Source organism: Sus scrofa, chromosome 1 (assembly GCF_054392235.1).
Source record: "Sus scrofa isolate SSC_HxYL_T2T_F1_AM1 chromosome 1, Sscrofa_HxYL_maternal_Yorkshire_Landrace_v2.0, whole genome shotgun sequence".
Lineage (NCBI taxonomy): Eukaryota > Metazoa > Chordata > Mammalia > Artiodactyla > Suidae > Sus > Sus scrofa.
This window is the reverse complement of record NC_139383.1, coordinates 179,241,198-179,264,852: the sequence shown is the minus strand read 5'-3', so window position 1 is coordinate 179,264,852 and position 23,655 is coordinate 179,241,198. Positions and strand designations below refer to the sequence as shown.

Genomic DNA, 23,655 nt, shown 5'->3' with positions numbered 1-23,655 from the left:
CAGCTAAGTTGTTCCTGAAAGCCGGCGTATATGCTGGTGACCGGGAGTCCTTTCTGGGACCAGAAAGGAGGAAGGGAACTTAACTTGAGGAAGAGCACGTGGGTGGGAAGAGGAGGACAACCCGGGAAGATGAGAGCTGGTGGATGCTAGAACCCATGCTCTCTCTAAACCTCAAGCTCCATCACCTAGGTAGGCGGGCGCCGTTGGCCTACAGCGTGCCTCTTTCGTCTCTCCACACCGCTGGCCGCCTACCTCCGCCGGTCCGCTTGCTTAAGTTCCAAACTTTTCCTCCAACAGGGAGAGGAAGGGTGTTATTAAATTTGAAAGGGAAGTCCCTCCCCCTTCCCGGATTCCCATTGGTCGGGGTCGGCCCCATCCCCGTCAGGGTGGCAGGCGGATTGGCTGTGGGAGGGGTGCCCCGCCGCGGGCCAGGAGCCGACTGCCGCCAGGAGCCCCCAGGTGGCAGGTGGGGCTGGGACAGCCCGTGCCGTCGCCGCCTCCTCAGCGAGCTCGCAGACGGCAGACTTTTAAGGTTCGCGCGCGGATCAGGCGCGCCGCGCTCGGCGGGCGCGGCTCTGTCAGGACGGGACATGAAAAGCCTTAAGTCTCGCCTGAAGAGGCAGGATGCGCCCGGCCCCACGCCGTCCGGCGCGGTCGCCCCCGCCAGCGCGGTGAGTCCCGCGGCCCGTGCGCTCCCCGGGCTCCCGGTACTGCCCTCCCGCGAGCCGCGAAGTCCTCCTCAGCTCTGCTCTCTCTCCGAACGTCCTGCTGGGCCGGTTCGAGGACGACTCCTCCCTCCTCAGGCCGGAGCTTTGCGTCGCCCCGGAGACCCTGAGACTCCCCGCCACTGCCCCCGGGCCTCGACCGGCCCCTTCCCTGCCGCTCATCCCCAGGTCTCTCAGCTCCTGGCCCTGGGGATTGGATTGCCCCCTCCTCCTCCGGCCGGTGTTTCTGGGTTGTCCTCCATCCGGCCCCTTTCCAGCGACGCCCCCCCCCCCCCCCAACGCCGCCCGCTTCTCCCGTGCTGGCCCCCACTCCCGACGCCCGCGTTGTCCCCGCAGGGCTCGGAAGGGAGGCCGGCGCCCCTCTGTCCCTGGGGTTGCGGGCCGGGCGGGGGCTGGGCGCCCCGCAGTCCAGGTGGGCAGGGCAGCAGACCCGGCGCCGCCCCTCCGGACTCCGGACCTTCCGTGGGTGAACGCTGCCCGGCTGGGTGGACGTCGTGTGCTGGCTGCTGTCGTGGGGTCACTAGGAAAGTTTGATTTCTGAGTGAGGCAGATGGAATCGGGCATAGTTGTAAAGACAAGCCCCAAGTGGGGGGGGTGATCCTGGAAGTGGTGGTGAAATTGGGAAGGTGGTTGTTCTGTGGGCCCGTGTAAGTCTCACCTGTGGGACAGACCAGTGTAGACCTCCATTCGGCGTTGATCTGCATCCTGGCCTCGGTGTGCACGCTAAGTTCTCAGGGCCTCTCATTAGTTGGCAGTAGAATAGCAGTCTTGAAAAACAGCCTGACCGAAGATGCTGGAATTTAGATAATTTGGCAGGTTAGAAGAATAGCTATATAATCAACATTCTACATTGTTAGAATAAACGTTATTTTAAAAGTCTTGAAGCGTCAGAAACGTAAAGGAGATGTAATGCTCAAACTACCTGGTCGTCTATTGGGAGTGAGTAAAACGGACCTTAATAGTTTTACATAGGTTTTATCAAATAATTATATAGTTTTTATAAGAATACTAATTAATCTGCTTTGGCTTTTGAGTCAATTTAGAATTGTGCCTTTCCACCTGACTACTTCAAGGATGATTTTACTTGGGCTTAAAGGAAATTGTGGCAAAACTAGGCCCTTTAATTCTCAATTGAAAGAAAGAAAAAGGTAGCTTCAGATGGCATGGTATTTGATGATTTGATGTTTAATAAAGCAGGAATTTTTTTTATTAGCCCCTAGAAGGAGTAATTACTTCTATACTATTTTTTAAAATAATAAATGACCAAAACGTCATTTATTGATATGTTACTAACTAGAAGTTGAAGACAACTTCTTTGTAGTGCAGGTTGTGTTTTCAGCTTTAAAGATATACTTTTATAGATTTATTGACTATATTTTACCCTGTTTGGTTTTCTCTCAGGATTCACATTCCACCTGGAGGTTTATACACCTTAATTTTATACCGTTTTCTCTTCTAGAAATGCAAAGTATTTAGTTGTTACTAGTATTATCAGCATGCCAGTTTGCATTTAATACCTTTGGAAGGTGAAGTGCATCTCTCTGAGCTTCAATCTTTAGCACACTGCACTGAGCATTCTGTTATTTTTCTTAAGATAACAGCATAAAAACAAAGAGAAATACATGGTATGAAAGAATAAAACCTACCTGCTTAGAAAAAGTGAACATCTTTCAGTTTTAAATATTCAGATAATTTTTGTAAAATATTTAAATGAAAATAAATGAGTGTGATGACTGATAAAACCAAACCAAGCATTGATAGAGTGTAATAAATGCACAGGCGAAATAGGTTCCTGATGCTTTTCAGTCTATAAACCATAATCCCTAATGTCAGATTTGGTCATATGTGTATGTATTGCTGTGATTGAGCATCTTTTTTTTTTTTTTCTTTTTGCCTTCAGAAATATTTAAAATTTTTATTTATTTGGTTTTGAATATATTATATAGCATGGCTTAATATTTAAAATGAACAAAAATGTTTGCAACAAAAAGCCTCTCTCCCAGGTGTTACCTTGCACTTCCCTCAGTTCTTCAGAGGTTACTGGTGTTATCAGTTGCCTGCATGTTCCTCTAGAGTTTAGCATATACAAGCAAATATTAATATAAATATTCATTCATCTTTTATAGAAGGGTAGCACACTCAGCTCTCTATTCCTTGTTTTTTAAAAACTGTAGTATCTAGGCCCATTCAGAAGATCTTCCCTCAAATCTTGCCATAATATACAATGCTGCGATGAATAAGCCTGTATATATTTCAAGTGTGTGTGTATGTATGTATGTACCCTTGTAAGATCAGTTCCTAAAAGTGGAATTGCTAGGTTAAAGGATATGTGCATTTGTAATTTTTTAGAATGTTGGTAAATGGCCTTGTGTGTCATCTGCGAGAATTATTTTTTCCCTCCTTTTTTATTTACTGTCTTTCAGATTTTTAATTTTTGCCAGTGTGATAGGAAAATATGATATCTCAGGATAGTTTGAATTGTATTTCTTTATGATGATGCAGTTAAGCATCTTTTCATATTTTTAGGAGCCCCTTGCATGTTCTCTTCTGTGAACAGTTTACTCTTTCCATTTTTCTATTGGGTTGCTGATTGCTTTCCTCTTCATTTATATGTACTTTGTATCGGGGAAATTAGCCCTTTAATATCAGGGAAATTAGCCTTTTTAATATGAATATCTTTCTTAATTGATTGTCTTATGACTTTGTTTATGGTGACTTTTGTTATGCCAAAAGTGGTTATACAATTGAATTTATAAACCTTTTATTTTGTGACTTTTAGATTTATGTTTTATCATGGCCTTTCCACTCTGCAATATTAAGCAAAAAGAAAAAAAAAAAAACAAACCCTAGTTTCTTTTAGTTTTCTATTTCATTTTTTTTGTATTTAATTCTTTAATATATATAGAATTTATTCTGGTTTAAGGTAAGAGGTATACATCTTTCTTTCTTTTTTCTCCCTACTTCCCCTACACCCCCAACCCAGGCATGGCTATCTAATTGAATCTTAAAGCATTCATTTCATCATCATGGAAATGATCACAATTTGCACAACTTTGAGGAAAAAATTTTAAAATGTGTATTTCATAAATAGTTTTCTTCATGTATTTAAGTTTATCGGGAGACATATTAGAAATGGACTGAGGGATATAAATATTTTATTATATAATATGTGGATATAGCATATTATTAACTTAATATGCTAAATTATACTTATATATAGATTATGTGGAAGAAAAAAGGCATTTCAGATATTCTGAATATTAGAAATGTTCAGAAAAAATATGTCAATGAGTGGTTATAAGTATGTCAATGAATTTAGAGTTCACTAAGTGGGGATGTGTTTATACACGTAAATAAATATAGTTCCCAATTATAAATTGTGCATAAAATACATTTGCGAGTCCTTTACTAGCTAAATCTGGAGATAACTGAACCTTTTAATTATAAAATAAGACAATTTTTGTTACATTTATTTTTAATTACTAAATTGGAGCTTCAGATTTCTGAAAGGGATAATTAAATGACTGTAAATGCTATTTCAGATCTAGTCAATTATATGTACAGTCAGTTATGTGCACAATTATATGTACAATGAGAATAGGCTTGTTCCATTTCCATCTAGTTCAGATTAGGAAATTTGAGTAGTAATTAAAATTTAGAGACTATAATTCCAGAATTACTGCAAACCAGTATTGCAAGCAGACAGGTCGGAAGAGGGTTCCACTTTAAATTGTACTTGTATTAGTAATCTCTGACCTGGGAGGTTTCACGTGATTATTTTTTTGCTGCCCTTTCTTTAGGCTACTCTTAAAATGGGGCAGTGAATTTTATACATCAGTCACCAAAAATGTTCTAAAGCATCTTCTCAATGTCTCTGAAAAAATATTGGTATTTTAAAAGAATTTGGAGTTTCAAATATAGCAACTGAAAAAAAGTCTTCAAAAAACTTCTTTTAGTTCCCACCAGCAGCCAATGTTTGAGCTATTTAGAGAGCATAAAGGATTAAATATGATTTTGTTTTAGTTGTGATTTTGAGAATGAGGCATTTGTGTTTTACATGTAGGGATATGTGTATGTTTGAAAAGATGTTAATATTATTACATTGATGATTTGGGGGTAATGTGAATAATTAAGATAACAAATTGTTATGTTTAGTTTAAACATGATGCTCGTGATATTTAATTCAGCATTGTTTATTAATTTTCATTAAATATGCTAACCTTAAATTAAAAATGCTTACTTTAATTAGAGCTTTATTCAGACAGCTTCCTAGGGTTTTCTCTGTGTACTATTTCTTGTGATTCTTGAAGAAAGGTCACAGTAAATAAGCCCCCTTTTATACTTTTGGATTTCAGCCAAGGTCATCATGCTGATTTTTTTTTTTTAAACACAACTCTGCGTTTAATTTTTTTTAAATTTTATTTTATTTTTGGGGCTGCACCCACTGCATACAAAAATTTCTGAGCCAGGGATTGAAACCCAAGCCATAACAGTGTCAAGACCTGATCCTTTACCCTCTGCGCCACCAGGCAACTCCCCATCATTCTGATTTTAATTGTTGAATTTTATTATAATACCAAAGCAGAAGGATTGAGTTGCTTTGGTATGTCTTCTAGTACATAATGAGTCCAGGAACTTAAAAGATAAGTAGTCAAGCATTTTAATTACTTGTTTTAATAAGAGTGGAATAATAATTGTATATTTATTTAATGCATGTCATACACATTTTTCAAATTTAAAATCATTAGTTTGATAATAAGGCAGTTGCCTTATTTAGTTTGGAAAACATTTATGAAACACATAAGCTAGGCTCATGACTGGATTAATAATTAAATCCTCTTTGAAGAAAATGGATATTCCAGAGTTCCTGTCCTAGCACAGTGGAGACAAATCCAACTAAGAACCATGAAGTTGTGGGTTCAATCCCTGGCCTTGCTCAGTGGGTTAAGGATCCAGCGTTGCCATGGCTGTGGTGTAGAACGGCAGCTGTAGCTCTGATTAGACCCCTAGCCTGGGAACTTCCATATGCCACAGGTGCAGCCCTAAAAAGCAAAAAAAAAAAAAAAGAAAAAAAAAGAAGTGGATATTCCAAGTTAGGAGCAGAAAATGTGCAAAATGAGCATGGTGTCCTTTGATATAAGAATGTTGTCAAAGATCACCGCTCTGGAGGGAACCAGCTTGAAGGGGCTCCCACTTGACCAATGACGGGGACAGTTTGATAATCAATAAGGATAATATAACAGTGGACTGAAATCTTTAAATCCTTAAGTTCATGATAATGATTACCAAAAAAAGAAAGGAAACTTGGCTCTTTTCGGAGGATGCTAGGGAACTGATGTTTTCTTAAAAGAATTAAGATCCAGAAAATATAAGGAGCAAGAGTAAAGCATTTGCGCTTTTTCTCAGGGTAACCAAATACTCAATAAGGGGAAGTTTCTTTTTTATAAAAGGTGTTTTACCCGAGCTAAGAGATGAAGAAGGGATGATAGAATTAGCCTATCACAGTTCTGTAGCTCGTTATGAGTTGATGGCTGTAGAATTCAGACAGTCATTTATTAGTGACTACTAATATCTCAGAAAGGACAATGGAAAGTAATTTATCTCCTGATAGAAATATTCATTACCACTAATTATTAGTCTCACCACACCCAGTTCCCTGTACTGTGTGTGCTTGGGTCACTTTGCTGTACAATGGAGATTGAAGAAACAGTGTAAGTCAACTATAATTTTAAAAAGTTACTATTCTTGCCAAAAAAAAAAAAAATGAAAAACAAAAAACACCTGGATATGATAGGCCTTTAGATCTAACCACCATTTTACAGAAAATACAGGGGACAGAGGAATGTTTGGATGCAATGAGTAAAATTCTCATGGAAAACTCTAGAACAAATGGCCTAGTTTCTGCAAAAACACATTATAAGAAGAAGAAAGTGGAGGAGAAATCTAGAGATTAAAAGAGATTTAAGGGACATATTAATATTAAATAATCACAGGGGTAGACTTCATTAGACCCTGATTATTTGTCTTTTGTCTTTTTAGGGCCACACCCACGTCACATGGAGGTTCCCAGGCTAAGGGTTGAATTGGAGCTACGGCTTCCAGCCACAGCCACAGCCACAGCCATGAGGGATCCTACCCACATTTGTGGCCTACACCACAGCTCATGGCAACGCTGGATCCTTAACCCACTGAGCCAGGCTAGGGCTCATGGTTCCTAGTCGGATTCATTTCTGCTACACCATGAAGAGAACTCCTAGACCCTGATTAAATAATTTAAAAAATTAAAAGTTTCTAAGACAATTAAGGAAATGTAAATACCAACTAGATTCATGCTGATATTCTGGAATTGCTGTAAAAGATTTAAGTGTGACAGTGGTAGTACTGTGGTTATGTTTATAAAGAGGTTCTGTCTTTCAGAGAAACGTTAAAAAATACACTATTTACAGATGAAGTGTGAAGTCTGGGATTTGCTTCAAAAAAAAATCTGTGGGAAGGTGGGAGAAGTAAGTGAGGAGTATAGTTGAAATAAGATTGGTTGTGTGTTAATAATTGTAGCTGGTTGGGTCATGATACTATTGCATTTACTTTTGTGATGCTATTGTATTTTGTAAATGTTCTAAAATTTCTATAATAAGAAAAGTCAAGTCATAACCTTCAAGAATGTTAAGAGTGCTAGACATAAAATGACAATACTATAGCATGTTAAGAGCCATAATATGGGTGTTTATAAATTGCTGTGGGAGCACAGATGTGTAGGGTGGGGTCAGGGAAAAAGAAAAGTGAAGCTTGAACGTGGGCCAGATGGGTAGTTCAAAGGGCATTCATTGCAGGAAGAAGAGCAGTGAGCACAATGATGCGAAGCTGTGAAATTATATACCCCACTGTGGGAGCGTCAGGCTTGGAAACAAACTTTGGTGTTCAGGTAGGGGATGGCACAGATGAGGTATTGACAAGAATTTCAGTGAAAGTAAGGAGTTAGAGGGTCAAAGGAAGGTTTTCTTTTTTGTTTTTTAATTTGAATTAAAACTGAATTATTTGACAAGTTTAAACCATTGTTTAGAGAGATCTCTGACTGGAGTCGGTAAAGTACATCTTCAGAAATTATCCTGTTTATAACTTAACAAATTCATCCTCCCTCTTATCTCCTCACCCCTAGTAATAGCTGATAGCTAGCAAAATTTTATTCTCATTAGCCCTGTTTAACCTGTGGTTGTATCCTTGGTGAAGAAATCTAGACACTGGAATGTTAGATTTAAATGTTATAACTCACATATTCTCTGTTTCATTTCTATCATACGGAAACCTTTACTGTCCTGTTATAGATTATGCAAACATTTGTCTGTCCTCGCATTAAAGATATAACAAATGGTTAAAAATTTCCACCTGCATGAGCTTAACTATGTGAGAGAGGTAGAATTGATTTCTGTAGGGAATTAAATGGCTGATGGTTAAAATGTACTTTCTGAAATCATAGGCAGAATGATAGGCTCATATACACATGTTACCTTTTCCTAAATCATAAAACAATTAAAAGCTTTATATAGCTTTTATGTAGTTAGAAAAAGTAATAGCTCTTTTAGGTTTTAAAAATATAGCACAAAAACACAAGAATAAACTCACTTGTTTGTAGTCATAAAAAGTTTCATCTGTTGGACTTTTTTTATTCTCAGGAATCCTTAATATTATTGATGTAGACTAATTTATTTCCAAATAGAATTGTCTCCAAAATGAAGTGTAAAAGATGAACTGATACAGCTGAGTGACTGAAGCTCTGACCAAGGATGGAATTTGATGAGTTCATGGACATAATTGAATCAGATGGCAAGTGTCCTTGAGAGAAAGTAGGTGTATAACTGAACCAGTGAGGATAAATGGATATTTATTGCTAAAAATTTTTTTTCTCATAAGATTCATACATGCTCATTGTAGAAAAAAAAATATAATTGAAGATAAAGAATAAAACACATCAGTTGTAATGCCCTTCACCAGGTTATAAACCTAAGGTTTTTAAAAAACTTCCATAGTACCTCTTTGTTGTTTAGTCAGCATTTAGTTACCTTAATGCCACAGTAATGATAATATGTATATGTTTTTGAATCATACATGATTCTCCTAAACTTGGTACTTAAAAGTATAGGTAATTTGAAATGATAAATGTCCCCTTAGGAGAATTCAGTAAATGGTAGTGAATTACTTAAAAAGAAATTACTTATAAGAAATCCAAGGAGTTTCCATCGTGGTTCAGTGGTTAACGAATCCGATTAGGAACCATAAGATTGTGGGTTTGATCTCTGACCTTGCTCAGTGGGTTAAGGATCCGGCATTGCCATGAGCTGTGGTGTAGGTTGCAGACGTGGCTCAGATCCCGCATTGCAGTGGCTCTGAGGTAGGCTGGCGGATACAGCTCTGACTAGACCCCTAACCTGGGAACCTCCATATGCCGCGGGAGCAGCGCTAGAAAAGGCAAAAAAAAAAAAGACACACACACACAAAAGTCCAAGTGCCAGAAGCCAATATTTATTGAGCATGTAATGTCCCAGGCATTGTTCTAAGTTCATTACATAGTTTACTTAATCCTTGCAGCAACCCTAAGAAATGGGTACTATTGCCATATTTTATAGATAGAAGTTAAATACTTACTTGCCCCAGGTGCCATCGCTAGTAAGTGGAGAATCAGGTGGCCTGACTATGGAACTTAAGTCCTTAAATATTGAAAACATTACAATTTCAGATTTAAAGCTATGAGATTTGTATTTTAAGCCAAAGACCAAAAATGTTGTGGGATGAGATGTTTAGCTGTAAGGAAGGCCTTTTATGTTAAGTCCCCAAACCAATTTGTGTTCGTTCCATCCACCAGTGTATAAAATTGTTACATTCCCAACACCATTCCAGTAATGGATGCTGTTACTTAAAAAATTTATCCACCAAGAAAATTACTGCTTTAGTCTGTGTTTTTGATTTTTAGGGAATGTGAACATATTTTTATGCTTATTGGCACTTTCACCTCTTGTTTTAAGAATTGTCTATTGATGTTCTTTGACCATTTTTTCTATTGCAGATCTTTAAGAGCTTTGTATCTTTATTTTTGCTATTTTTTTTGCCAATTATAGCTTTGAAAGTAGTGTGTCTCTCCCTATAGGTGTGTTTCTGTCCTCTCCCTATTATATTTCAAACAGTTTTTGCTTTATGCACTTAATTTTGTGGTAGTTGATCCATTAAGGTGCTTGACTACTTTATATTCATTGTAGAGTGTAAATAGTGGTTATAATGACCTGTAATTTGTCCCATTATAACTTTTGTCTTAAATTCTATATTGTTTGGTATTAATACTGTCATATTGTATCCCTTTTGCCTTTTGCTATCGTGTGTATGTACGTTCACCCAGTATATTATCCTGTCATCCTTGGTTTTAGCATTAGAGCTGGTATATATAGGTGAAGTAAGTCCCAAAAATCTAATAGAATTAAATTGTTGCCTTACTGTCTGGAGAGGTGCATGTGTGTACCTGTGTATCTAAAAGGATATAGACTTTTTGGGATGAGGGACAATGATATGTTTTTTAATATTGACCTTACTGATGTGTTGTCAAGGTTTGACGTTACCGCTGTAGTAAAGTTTTCCCTTTTGGATGCAGAAACATATTTTTAAAAATCTCATTGACTTTGGGTTAATTTTTTTTCTTACCAGATTGTGGCATTATTAAAGAGAAGAAGGGGGGATAATCATGCTTTCTAAACTAATAAAAAAGTAAGTGTATAATTTTTTTCTAGCTTTTTTTTGGTTGTTCCATGGTTTTCTCAGCTGCAGGGTAACTTACCCTGTGTAGAGGTTGGGGTACCATGAAGATAAACCTCCAGTGGAGGAAGTCTTGTGGATGTGGTTCTAGTGAGGCTGGCGCACTCTGATATTTTCTGCTGCGTACATGAGAAATAGTCCACAGACACTTGCTGATTGACATGTGAGAGGTCTTTTTAATGGGAGAGCCTTTTTTTATGATTCATCTCTATTTTTTTTGACTGTTAGATTCTTTTAAAAAATTAACATTTTGTGTTTTATAAATACTTTATAAAATGTAAGCAGCTGGAGTTCCTGTCGTGGCTCAGTGGTTAACGCATCCGACTAGGAACCATGAGGTTGCAGGTTCGATCCCTGGCCTTGCTCAGTGGGTTAAGGATCCGGCGTTGCCGTGAGCGGTGGTGTAAGTCGCAGATGCAGCTCGGATCCCCTGTTGCTGTGGCTGTGGTGTAGGCCGATGGCTATGGCTCCGATTCGACCTCTAGCCTGGGAACCTCCATATGCTGCAGGAAGCGGCCCTAGAAAAGGCAAAAAGACAAAAAAAAAAAGTAAGGCAACATTCATGGCAGCGGGTAAATAGATAAAGGTGGAAAATGGAGTGTTTTCTCAGCCTTAGAAAAGGCAATCTGGGCAGTGTGAAGGGGCAGTGTGAAGGCTCAGGTTCGACAGTCTGGACGACTTGGGCTTGGATCTTGCTGCTCCCAGTAACTAGCTGTATGACCTTGGGCAGGTTACTTCAATATATTTGTTTCCTTTTTTGGAAAATGGGGTTAATAATTATTGCTAACTCAGTAAATGTTCTTATTATTTCTCACTGAAAAATCTCACCGGAGGTCATTCTAGTTTTGTCCTTTATAACTAGATGAACAGCAATGTTTTCCTAATACTTTTTCTTTCCAATTAATCCATGCTCTCATAGGCTTTTATATAACATAGATCTTCGAAAGATCATCTGCCCAAGGCTTCTACCCCAAGGGAGATAAGTGGTGTCTCTATTTTTTATTTATTAAAAAAATATTTCTTGAGGTCCTAGGCTAAACACTGGGGAGTGAGACGATGAGGAAGATAAAGAGGCTCAAAATATTGTGTGGAAGCTCTGTATAAGTAATAACTGCTGTGCTAGAGGAATGTACAAGGTGCTGATGCAGGATGGGGCTCAGGAGTCAGTGAAGGTTTTTTTGCAGGGTGTACTGCTGCTGGTTTTTGTTTGGATTGGAGTGAGAATCACATAACATAAAATTAATCATTTTAAAGTGAACAATTTAGTGGCATATAGTATAGTCACAGTATTATGTAAACATCTCTGTCTAGATCTAAAACTTTTTCATCACCCTAGAAGGAAACCCTGTACTCATTAAGCAGTTGTTTCCCACCTCTCCTTTGCCTCACCCCTTTCACCCCTAGCAACCACTAGTCTGCAGGATGAGCCTCTTAATCTGAAGCTTACAAAAAGTAGGTAGGAATGATCCAGGAAGGGAAGAAATTCCTTTCAGAGGGAACAGCAAGAAAAAAAAAGAGGAAAAAAAAAAAGTAAATAGAGGAGAAATATCAGAGTTAGGGGAAGGGGCAGTTGGATTGTCAGCTCAGCTTTGGTGGATCCTAGAATAATAGGGGATTGAGGGGGAATCAGGAGGAGAGACTGGGGCTCAGTCTTGGAATAGCTTAAAATGTGCCATGTTGTAAGAGTGTTGGACTTTGTCCTTTGTATCCAGAAGTGGCGAATCATGTGACGAAGTCTGTTTTATTAGATGGATTACTGTGGCAGTTGTGTTCAGATGGAGTTGAGGGTCTAGCTTGGAGGTGGGCAAATTGTCTGAGTCTGCTACAGTAGTATAGGCAATGGTGGAAGGGATGGAAAGGAGGGCACACATTAGAGAAACATGGGTCACTTGAGACTCGGAGAAGTTATGACTTGGAGTCACATAGTCAACAGGCAAGTGGTCAGAGTCCCTGCCTACTAGCCCTGAGCAAGTCCCACTGAGAGCCCTGGGCCTGATGCAGTGTGGGGGAGGTGCAGTCCTAAACTGGAGGCAATACCACTTTAAAGGCTGGAGGGGAGAATGCTGTCTCCATCTTTTATGGTGCTAGCAACTTAGCATTTTCAAGTGCACTGATTCCTAGTCATTTGGGCAAAAGCTGAAAGTTCTGTTGATGTCATGTGAAAATACTTTTGAAAGCTTAACTTGCTCTGCGTATAATCATTATAAGCATAGGAGAATAAGAACCCTCAATTTAGAGTGTTTTGTCAGCTGTGGAAGACATTACCTGCATGTGTTTGATAGAGAGTTGAGGCTGTGGTTTAGTATTTTATATTTATGAGTGAATAAGCTTCTTTTCCATAGTATCATTCATAGATATCAATGTGCTCTTTCCACTGGTTAATACAAATAGGCAGAATCTGGTTTATTTTGCTGGGAACAAGTCTTTGCTTTGGAATTCTATTGAGGGACACGATCTACTTGTGTATTTGCCCTTGTAGAAATTATAGTTACTTTGAGACTAAAAATTTCAGTTCCACTCGTATTTGTCAGACTTTTTTTTTTTTGTTTCCCTTAACACTTTTATTGTCTACCCTAATTTTCTTCTGTTGCTCCTGGAACTGCTCTCTAGCCCCCTTGCTCTCCACTACTCCACCTTGTCAGCCTATTGGCAGACTGTTGGTAGTGTTTAACCTATAGTAGCTGAGATTTAGAAAAAGAGTTCTCTTCTCTCTCCAGAGGAGTGAAGTTCCTGAAGGCTAACAGACGTATTTATGGTCTATCACATTGTGCTTTCATTCAGCAGATATTTATTTAGCACTTTCTGTATGCCAAATTGGTTTGGATTCCTTCCTTCTTCCCTTCCTCTCTCCCTTCTTCCCCCTCTCCCTCCCTTCTTTCTCCTTCCTTCCTCCCTTCTTCTTTCCCTTCCCTTTACATTTATTTATTTATTTCTAGATTTGTGTGATGGGCATGGGGACTATCTTATACCAAAGTCAGTTGGCAGAATCCCTCTGAGAGGCCCTGCCAGCCTGATCCCTGGGTTGTGTCCTCGGTCTTAGTTCCTTAATGAACTTCGCATGAAATAGCCTGTCTGTGAGCTAGGTTTTCATATATGGCCCATTTACGTCCTCTACTCTTTTAAACTGCAGCTTTGTACTATAGAAACTGTCATTGGTTTCAGAGTTCTTTCCTTACTGGTTTTCCTAGGCATTAAGATTTGGCACTAACCTTTATTTCCACACTCACGCTTTGCCTTTTTGGTGTAACTAGAAAATTGACCCCAAAAGGTAACAGTTTTGTAAAAACTTGGCTTCTATATCTTTTTTTTTTTTTTTTAAACTATGGGAAAGTTCAGCTTCCTTTTTGATTTAACTGATTTTTAAATTCATATAATTTTATTTTCTTTCCAAGTTTTAATATGTTTAAACATTACTTTTTTGTTTGTTTGTTTGTTTTGGCATTTTAGGATTGGAAAGGACCTAAAGTTTTCTATTTCGATAGCTAAATGACCTTTAAGCTTTTTAACTGGAATCCGCAGTTAAAAATACATTTTCTGTTGGAATAGAGATGTGTGGGCAGAATTCTAAAAATGACCTTCCCTTATTCCCGCCCCCCCATCTCCAGGATCTTAAATTTGATGAACTAATATACCCATGATTATGTTACATGGCAAGCAAGATTTTGCAGATGTAATTTTAGGTCACTAATCACTGGACTTTGAGTTAAACAAAAAAGATTGTCCAGTGGACCTACTCTAATCACATGAGAATTTAAAAACAGATTTTTCTCTGGCTCTCAGCAGAATGGGAAGGCAGAGAGATTTGAAGGGCAAGAAGGACTTTCTACGTTGTTGATGGCTTGAGGATGGACAGGTCCCCGTGAAGAGTGCGAGAGGCCTTGAGGAGCGTGGAGGCTCTAAACTGACAGCCACCAAAACAGGGAACTCAGTTCTATAGCTCTAGGGAATGGAATTCTTTTTTTTTTTTTTGTCTTTTTGCCATTTCTTGGGCTGCTTCTGCAGCATATGGAGGTTCCCAGGCTAGGGGTCGAATTGGAGCTGTAGCTGCTGGCCTACATCAAAGCCACAGCAACTCGGCATCCGAGCCACATCTGCAAACCATACCACAGCTCACGGCAACACTGGATCCTTAACCTACTGAGCGAGGCCAGGGATCGAACCCTCAACCTCATGGTTCCTAGTCAGATTCATTAACCACTGAGCCACCATGGGAGCTCCAAGGGAATGGAACTCTACCAATAACCTGAATGAGCCTGGAAGCAAATTCTTCCTGGATGTGAACTCAGCCTGGCTGTCACCTTGATTTTGGCCTCAAGAGACCCAAAACAAAGAACTCAGTAGACCCCATCTGGACTTTTGACCTGCAAAACTGTGAACTCATCTATTTATGCATCATTTTTTAAGCCTCTATGTTTGTGGTAATTTTTAATACAGCAATAGAAAATGCAAGACTATTTTGCAATCGTATGAACAAATTCTGTGGAAGAAGTGGAGCTCTTCTTATAAATGAAAAAAATCAGAATAAAAAATGTAGGTACAGGGAAGTCCCATCGTGGCTTAGTGGTTAATGAATCTGACTAGGAACCATGACATTGCTGGTTTGATCCCTGGCCTCACTCAGTGGGTTAAGGATCTGGTGTTGCCGTGAGTTGTGGTGTAGGTCGCAGATATGGCTCGAATACTGTGTTGCTGTGGCTGTGGCATAGGCCAGCAGCTACAGCTTTGATTTAGCCCCTTGCCTGGGAACCTCCACATGCCGCGGGGGTGGCCCTAAAAAGACAAAAGACAAAAAAAAAAAAAAAAATGTACGTACAACCTGATAATAGTCATAAAAAAATTCACATGGAAGGACAACAGCAGGGGATTTATGAAGGTCATAGTTAATGGATTATGAAATTTTAATTTTCCATTTATTTGTATGATGTTAATTTTTATAATTAAAATAGATTTATATTAATACAATTTTAATAAACTTATTTATGTAAAACTAAGAACTTAATTTTATTTGGGAATTTATTGCTGGGAACTTGCAAGTTCACAGACCAGGAAGACTTTTGCTGGCAGATGTTACATGTGAAAAACTTCTGAGTGTTTTCCCTTTGATTAATTATTGAATATATATAATTAGGATAATTGGTAGCAAGAATCTTTAGGTAATAAACTAAAACCCTGTGTTCCTTAATATTTACCACATCACTAATTTGCTAAGGAAATAGCTTTTGCTGCCCTGTGTTGGGGAAGAAGAACAGGCCTGCACAGTTTTGAGATTCTGTGTAGAGGTCAAGACATGGGCCATTGGAAAGGTAGATTTAAATTGCTTTGTGTGGGAGTTCCCATCATGGCTCAGTGGAAAGGAATCCCACTAGGAACCATGAGGTTGTGGGTTCGATCCCAGGCTTTGCTCAGTGGGTTAAGGATCTGGCGTTGCTGTGAGCTGTGGTGTAGGTCACAGTCATGGCTCGGATCTGAAGGTGCTGTGGCTGTGGCGTAGGCCAGCAGCTGTAGCTCTGATTAGAGCCCTAGCCTGGGAACCTCCATAAGCTGAGGGTGTGGCCTTAAAAAGCAAAACAAAACAAAACAAAACACCTTATATATGGCCTTTAAAATAAAGATGTGAAAGGCTTTTTGCCAATTATTATTTGTCTCCAAGCCACTTGAAGTGATTTAGCCTTAATAAAGAGCTATATTGCAAAGGGTCATGTGAGTTAAGCTTTATCAGAGCTCTTTCTATACACAGTTGAGGAAATGGAACAGCAGTTTTCCTAATTGCTTAGATCTAATTACATTCCTGCTCTTGAACTGTTTTGATGGCGTTGGAAAGGTTGAGTCACAAAGGAGGAAGGAACTACACTTAGGACCCTTGACAAACACTTCTGGGTGTGGTGGTGTGTTTGGGTGTACTCCTAAGACAAATGAAGTGTCTCATTTAATGCAATGAGGCTGTCATGTAGGAGTTTTGTTGTTGATTCTTTTTTTTTTTTTTTGTCTTTTTGCCATTTCTTGGGCCGCTCCCGCGGCACATGGAAGGTTCCCAGGCTGGGGTCGAATCGGAGCTGTAACCACCAGCCTATGCCAGGGCCACAGCAACTCGGGACCCGAGCCGCATCTGCGACCTACACCACAGCTCACGGCAACGCCGGATCATTAACCCACTGAGCAAGGCCAGGGACCGAACCCGCAACCTCATGGTTCCTAGTTGGATTCGTTAACCACTGCGCCACGACAGGAACTCCCTGTTGATTCTGACCTATAGGATAAACTTCCTGTGTCTGCTTCTTGCTAACATTGAGGAGGGAAAGAACAGTATTGCATGGTGAAGATGAAACCCTATCCTATAGTTAGTTTTTGCATGAAACTGATTTATTAAAACCAACATCGCTAATCATAAGGTGTTTGCTTTTCAGCATTCCCGAGTGATAATGTTGATTCAGTTAAACAGCAGTAATTGGGAAAAGATGTTGAAAATGCTAACATTTCCGTTGAAAGTGTGAATATACGTGCTTAAAAATTATAAACCACTTTTAAACACAAAGCCAACTTTATAAAGGACAGTTTTGGAGTTCCTGGAATGCCCCTCTTTCCAACCTTCATACTTTCAAATCTTAAATGTTCCAGTTATATTTATGTGGGTGACTTTCTGCTGGGTTCTCTGGTTCCTTGTTTGGTACCGTCAGACTAGCTGTTAGGCAGGCCCTCTGATTCTTTGAGAGGTCACAGAGGTGATGAGTAAGTGCCAAGGCTTAGCATAGGAGAAACTTTGGGGATGTGGAAATCAGGGTGCTGTTTCCTGCTGTTAAGTGCAATTCCTGCTGGACTGGAGATGAGATTACATCAGCAGGTGCTTGCCTCATATTTTGGCTCATGGCCTGGCCCTGAGAGCAAATCCTTAAATTTGGTGCCCTAAGTACTTCACCCCCCTAACCTGGTCCCAGCTTGCTCACTGGTGTATATCTGAGTAATCCCATTTTCTTTTATTTTCTCTAAAGGAGAAACTATTATTTTTTACCCAGAGAATCCAGAATGAGGATCTTTAGATTGGTTGTTGTAAATATGACTTTACTTGGCCAATGCTATCACACATTTATACCCGATTGAAAACTGCTAAGAATTTGGTATACGTCTTACATATCTATAAGTAAAGTTTGCATTTTAGAATCATTTGAATGGCCTTTTAAAGTAAAATTAGTTTACATTGATAGGAATAAAACCAAGTTCTCTTTACCTTAATTCATCCCTTTGTAGCAGTGGTTTACATCTAGGAGTGATTTTTTTTTTTTCCCTCTAGGGGTTATTTGGCAATGTCTGGAGACATTTTTTGGTTATTACAATTTGGGGGTGTACTATCGACAACTAGTTGGTAGATGCAAGGGGATGCTGCTAAACATCTTACAGTGCACAGGACAGCAGACCTTCCACAGCAAAGACTTACCTGGCACAAAATTTCAGTAGTGCCAAGGTTGTAAATCAGTGCTTTATAGGATTCATAAAAAGTATAGTTTATATCATCCATTGTATTTTTCATTCCCCTCCTCCACCATCTTAGATGTACCAGTATTTTAAAATAGTGCTCTTGTTGTATGTATGGCATGCATACATTGGTTACAAATCAATGATGTAATCAGTGATACATTGATTACAAAATGGCCCCATTCTCCACCCTTCCCTGTATCCATAGTCTTTCCAATATGACTTGTTATTTCCCTGCTTCTTGAATGTAGGTTATATTTGTGCCTTTCTTTGGAAAATAGAATATATTGGAAATGATGTTGAGCCAAGTCTCAAATGGTCTTTCATGCTTCTGCTCTCTTCTTGTGAACAAGCCCATGCTTGCCTGGCTAGCCTCCTGGCTCAGCTGACAGCTTGCCAATCACCAGGTATGAAAGAGGCTGTCCTAGACTGACCAGTCTCTAGCCATTCTGGCCATTTGACTATAGACACATGCAGAGGCGAGATTACTCAGTCTCGCCTAGCAGAACTGTTGATCTGTAGACTCAAGAATAATAGTACAGGGTAGCTGTTTTTTTCTTTTTTGTATTTTTTCCATTATGGTTTATTTCAGGATATTGAATATAGTTCTCTGTGCTAGTCAGTAGGACCTTGTTTATCTACCCTCTAAATAATAGTTTGCCTATAATAATCCCAAACGTCCAATACTTCCCTCCCCACCCTCTATACACCTTGGCAACCACAAGTCTGTTCTCTATATTTGTAAGTCTGTTTCTTTTTTGTAGGTATGTTGATCTGTGTCATATTTTCGATTCCACATGTAAGTGATATCCCATGGTATTTGTCTTCCTCTTTCTGACTTCAATTAACGTAATAATCTCTCGATCTATCTATGTGCTACAAAAGGCATTTCATTCTTTTTAATGGCTAATATTCCACTGTGTGTACATATACGTGTGTATGTGTGTGTGTATCTTCTTTATCCATTCATCTGGAATGGACATTTAAGTTGTTTCCATAACTTGACTATTTTGTTTATTTGTTTGTTTGGTCTTTTTGCCTTTTCTAGGGCTGCTCCCGCAGCATATAGAGGTTCCCAGGCTAGGGGTGTAATCGGAGCTGCGGTGGCCTACACCAGAGCCACAGCAACGTGGGATCCGAGCCACGTCTGCGACCTACACCACAGCTCACGGCAACGCCAGATCCTTATCCCACTGAGCAAGGCCAGGGATCAAACCCACAACCTCATGGTTCCTAGTCAGATTCGTTAACCACTGTGCCACGATGGGAACTCTCCATAACTTGTCTATTTTGAATAGTGCCGTAATGAACACAGGGGTGCATGTATCTTTTTGAATTATAGTTTTGTCTAGGTATATGCCCAGAAATGGGATTGTTGATCACATGGCAACTCTATGTTTAATTTTTTGAGGAATCTCTATACTGTTTTCAATAGTGACTGCACCAGTTTACATTCCCACCAACAATGTAAGAGGGTTGACTTTACACTCTCTTTAGCATTTATTATTTGTAGACTTTAATTATAAAGTCTACAAATGACCATCATTAGATGGTCATTCTGACTGGTGTGAGGTGGTACCTCATTGTAGTTTTTATTTGCATTTCTCTAATAATTAGCGATGATGAGTATCTTTTCATGTACCTGTTGGCCATTGGTATGCCTTCATTGGAGAAATGTCTGTTTAGGTCTTCTGCTCATTTTCCCATTTTTTTAAATTGAATTGTATGAACTCTCTGTGTATGTTGAAAATTAAGCCCTTATTGGTTATGTGAATAAATAGTAGCTATTTTAAATTTCTGTGTTTGGTTTTGCAACAATAGAAAACTGATAACATTATGATAGAGTAATGCTTTTTGGAGGGAGTGGAATTCTAGGCAGAATTATTGTTTTTATTAATTATCCTAGAATTATAAATAATTCTAGGTAGAAGTCTTGTTAAGGCTTGTTGTCTTCATAATTTAAAAATAGGTAGGCCATCAAGTTTAGAGTGAAGTAAGCAAAGGGGAGAAAGTGGAAGGAAATTTTATTAGTGGTCTCTTGAGGGTTTGGATCATGTATGGGTAAGGTTTTGGATTGTGTTCAGATCTCAATCTGAGTCCAGTAGGCTAATTTGTTGTTTGTTTTTATTTTTTATTATTATTTTTTTTTACAGGACATCTCACAATTTGGGTTTGTTTGATTGCTCCCTAGTTACTATTCTTAGGTTAAATATTTATGACAAAAATACTAACTACTAGAGGTTTTTAAGCAAAGGAGTGGCATGATCTGAATTATATTTAAACAAATATTTTGAGAATATATAGAGAATACATAGAGAATAAACTGTAGTGGGGAAACAAGGGTAGGAGGGAAGGAAGCTAATTAGTAGATTTTTATAATGGTCCATGATGAAGAAACTGAAAAAAAAAATAAGCTGTAATAGTTTTTATTGCCATTAACTAATATAAATTAATTTTTGTAAGCAATTAAAAAATTTACTTTTGCATTTTATATACACTCTCACTTAAGAAATAATGACATGTTTTAAAAATTAGCCATTTAAAATAATATACTCATGGGTCTATTTAAAAACTCATCTTTCTCCAAAAACTTAAGGATAATTCCCAGAGAAAGGTGAGAAGGGAATAACAAATTAAAGAATGTGTGAGGCTGTGCCATATCTATACCATTGGAAAAATCTAAGCAAATTATTTGTAGGAATGAACCTCTGAAAGTGGCTTAGCTTCTGTGTAAGTGCTGTGCCTGATGTTGTTCTTTTTTTAAAAAAAATTCTTTCATTTTAAGTAGAAAGCTGTGGTTGACGTAAAAAAAGATACTCCTTCAAAAAAAAAAAAAGCCAACCATCTCATATTTAACAAAGTAATTATATTGTATAAATACATATAAGTAAGTAGATTTAGCTTGTGTATTTATTTATTTATTTATTTTTTCTTTGTACAGCCGCACCTGTGGCATATGGAAGTTCCCAGCCTAGGGGTTGAGTTGGAACTGCAGCTGAGGCCTATACCACAGCCACGGCAACACCAGTTCCGAGCCATACCTGCGACCTGTGCAGCAGCTTTGCAACAACACTGGATCCTTAACCTACTGAGTGAGGCCAGGGATGGAATCCTCTTCTTTGCAGAGACTGTGTTGGGTCCTTAACCTGCTGAGCCACAATGGGAACTTCTAGCACATGTTTTTAAATATAGGAAAAGTACTGTGGAAATCTAAAACCGAATAAACTTATTAGAAAGAATTCAACATAAAATTTAAGATTTTGACTTCAGGAGAAACAACGCAGTTTTTTTTTTCTCTCTTTAATGTATACTTTTATAAGACTGAATGAAATATCGTACTCTTTTTAATTTGTTCACAGTATCAGAATATTTCCCAAATACAGTCCTGCTACACTCAAAAGGGACAGAAAATCTTCCAGACACTCACACTCGGAGCCCTGATAGCCACCTATTAAAATTTGTCTGTCAACTCAGAATAGCAATTATTTTAAAGCACCACAGCTCTTCTGGATTTCAGATCTACTCATCATCAAACATTTTCCACATCCTTGAAATTCAGAAAAATAAGATGGAGAAAACAATACCTGAGAGTATCACTAGGCAATATTTGAAAACCAGTAAACTGAAACTCTTACTACATACAGTGTCTGCCCTGCCATTAGCAAAGTCATGAACGCTGCCACTGTCAGCCAAGAGGGTCTGTGCATAAGCATTTGTTAACTCTGATTAGAGTAATCACTGCAGGAATTCCTGTCATGGTGCAGCAGAAACGAATCCAACTAGAAACCATGAGGTTGAGGCTTCCATCCCTGGCCTTGCTCAGTGTGTTAAGGATCCGGCATTGCCAAGAGCTGTGATGTAGGTCACAGACACGGCTTGGATCTGACGTTGCCGTGGTTGTGGTGTAGGCTGGCAGTTGTAGCTCCAATTGGACTCCTAGCCTGGGAACCTCCATATGCCTCAGATGTGGCCCTAAAAAGCCGAGAAAAAAAAAAAAAAAAGAATAATCACTGCAATACACATAACTACAATCCTCGGTTAAGATGATAATAAAGGGATTGAACTTTAACTGAGGCCCATCATTTCTCAAGTACAAATAGTATTATTTGAAAGCTCTTGAATATGAGCATTTTTAAAAAAATCAATACAAAATATTCAAATTCCAATTGTATAGTAAAATATGATTTTAGAATACTTTGCTATAAATAGGAATTTGACTATAAAAGCAATACTTAAAACATACTAATTAATTTGAAGACTATTTATTCATGCCAGCTTCATATACAGCTACTTGACTGATGTAAGATATGTGAAAAATCAAAATTGCTTTTAAGGTATTTCCAAAACATGAAAACTGTAATAGCAATGGGATCCTGCTGTGTAGCTCTGGGAACTCTGTCTAGTCAATATGATGGGATACATAATGTGTGAAAAGAGAATGTATACATGTATGTGTAACTGTGACACCATGCTGTGCAGTAGAAATAATATATATATAAAAAATAAAAAAAAATAAAAAATAAACTAACCGATTTTGAAATCTTCCAATTAGCTTCCAAACCCCAAACTCTTTTTCTCTAAAGACATTTTCCAGTACAAATATTAGTATTATAGTCCCCAACATTAAATTCTAAAATCAAAGTACTTAAAATAATGAAAAAAACAAAACTGGGCCACTTGTTATTTATTCCTTTTTAAAAACTTTGTTTTCTCTGATTATAGAAAATTGTAAATCTTTAGAAATGATCATTTTGATTGTGAAAATTCTCCCTATTTACATATATGAGACATGTCAAGATGTCTAAAATATATTTGTTATGTGAAAAATTCAAGCTGGAGAACAGCCTATTAGTATAATTCTAGTTTGGCTAGTGGATAATTTTTTTTATTTGGAATAATATACACCAACTTCTTCATTAAACTCTTAAAAACAGTTTCCTGTGTTTAAGAGGTACAGGAATATAGGGTTCTCAAACATATTCCTGGACCACACTTGAAGGGATGAATTTAGATTTGAAGTGGTGTCATTCTGCATGTTGAGTAAACACAGGCACCAGGTCATTTTGATGCAGGTGGACTGCCTTCTGCTGAGCAGCCCTATGAAGTGTCTTAGCTGGTGTGGGGACAAAAGAAAGAATACAGCCAGTAAAGGAACCCTACCTTCAAAGAGAACTCCTCTTCTTGGTTCATTTCAGAGCTTCTTTGAAGAAAATTTCTGAAATTAAAAAGATTTGAAAACCACCATCTGAGAGAGCTGTCACTATCAAGTGGAAGTTCTAAGGCAGTTTCAGGCAATTATAAAATCTTAAACAATACTACCTTATGTATATATGGAGTTTTTAGTTTTTGAGAATATTTTCTCAATTATTTACATAAATTAAATTAATTAATTAATTTTGACAGGAAAGCATGACTTATTGTTCAGCATTAAGGAAGGGACAACACCACCAAGGCTCTCATGAATTCAGGGCCCACCATTTGTCCAGGGGGCTGCGATTAGGTATGTATTTGACCCCACAGTCATCCAGGATAAGCCGCTTTTCTGCCACCAAGTTTTCAAATTCATCTGCATTGAACTTAGTAAATCCCCAATTCTTAGAGATGTGGATCTTCTGGTGGCCAGGGAACTTGAACTTGGCCCTGCACAGTGCCTCAATCACATGCTCCT

General features: G+C 38.5%; 1 protein-coding gene across 3 annotated transcripts in view; it reads left to right on the top strand.

Annotated features, from left to right (window-relative positions):
- Positions 1-404: 404 nt before the first annotated feature.
- UACA (uveal autoantigen with coiled-coil domains and ankyrin repeats) overlaps positions 405-23,655 on the top strand; it is a 98,661-nt gene continuing 75,410 nt past the window's right edge. The window contains exons 1-3 of one of the 3 annotated variants that reach the window (XM_084979566.1): positions 405-671; positions 10,413-10,472; positions 23,391-23,487. Coding sequence is in view for 1 of the 3 variants with exons in the window: in XM_003353467.5 (XP_003353515.3) it covers positions 591-671 (81 nt within the window). In the remaining 2 variants the exon portion in view is untranslated. The remainder of the gene's footprint in view (positions 672-10,412; positions 10,473-23,390; positions 23,488-23,655) is intronic. The other 2 variants (XM_005659879.4, XM_003353467.5) reach the window with 2 other exon arrangements.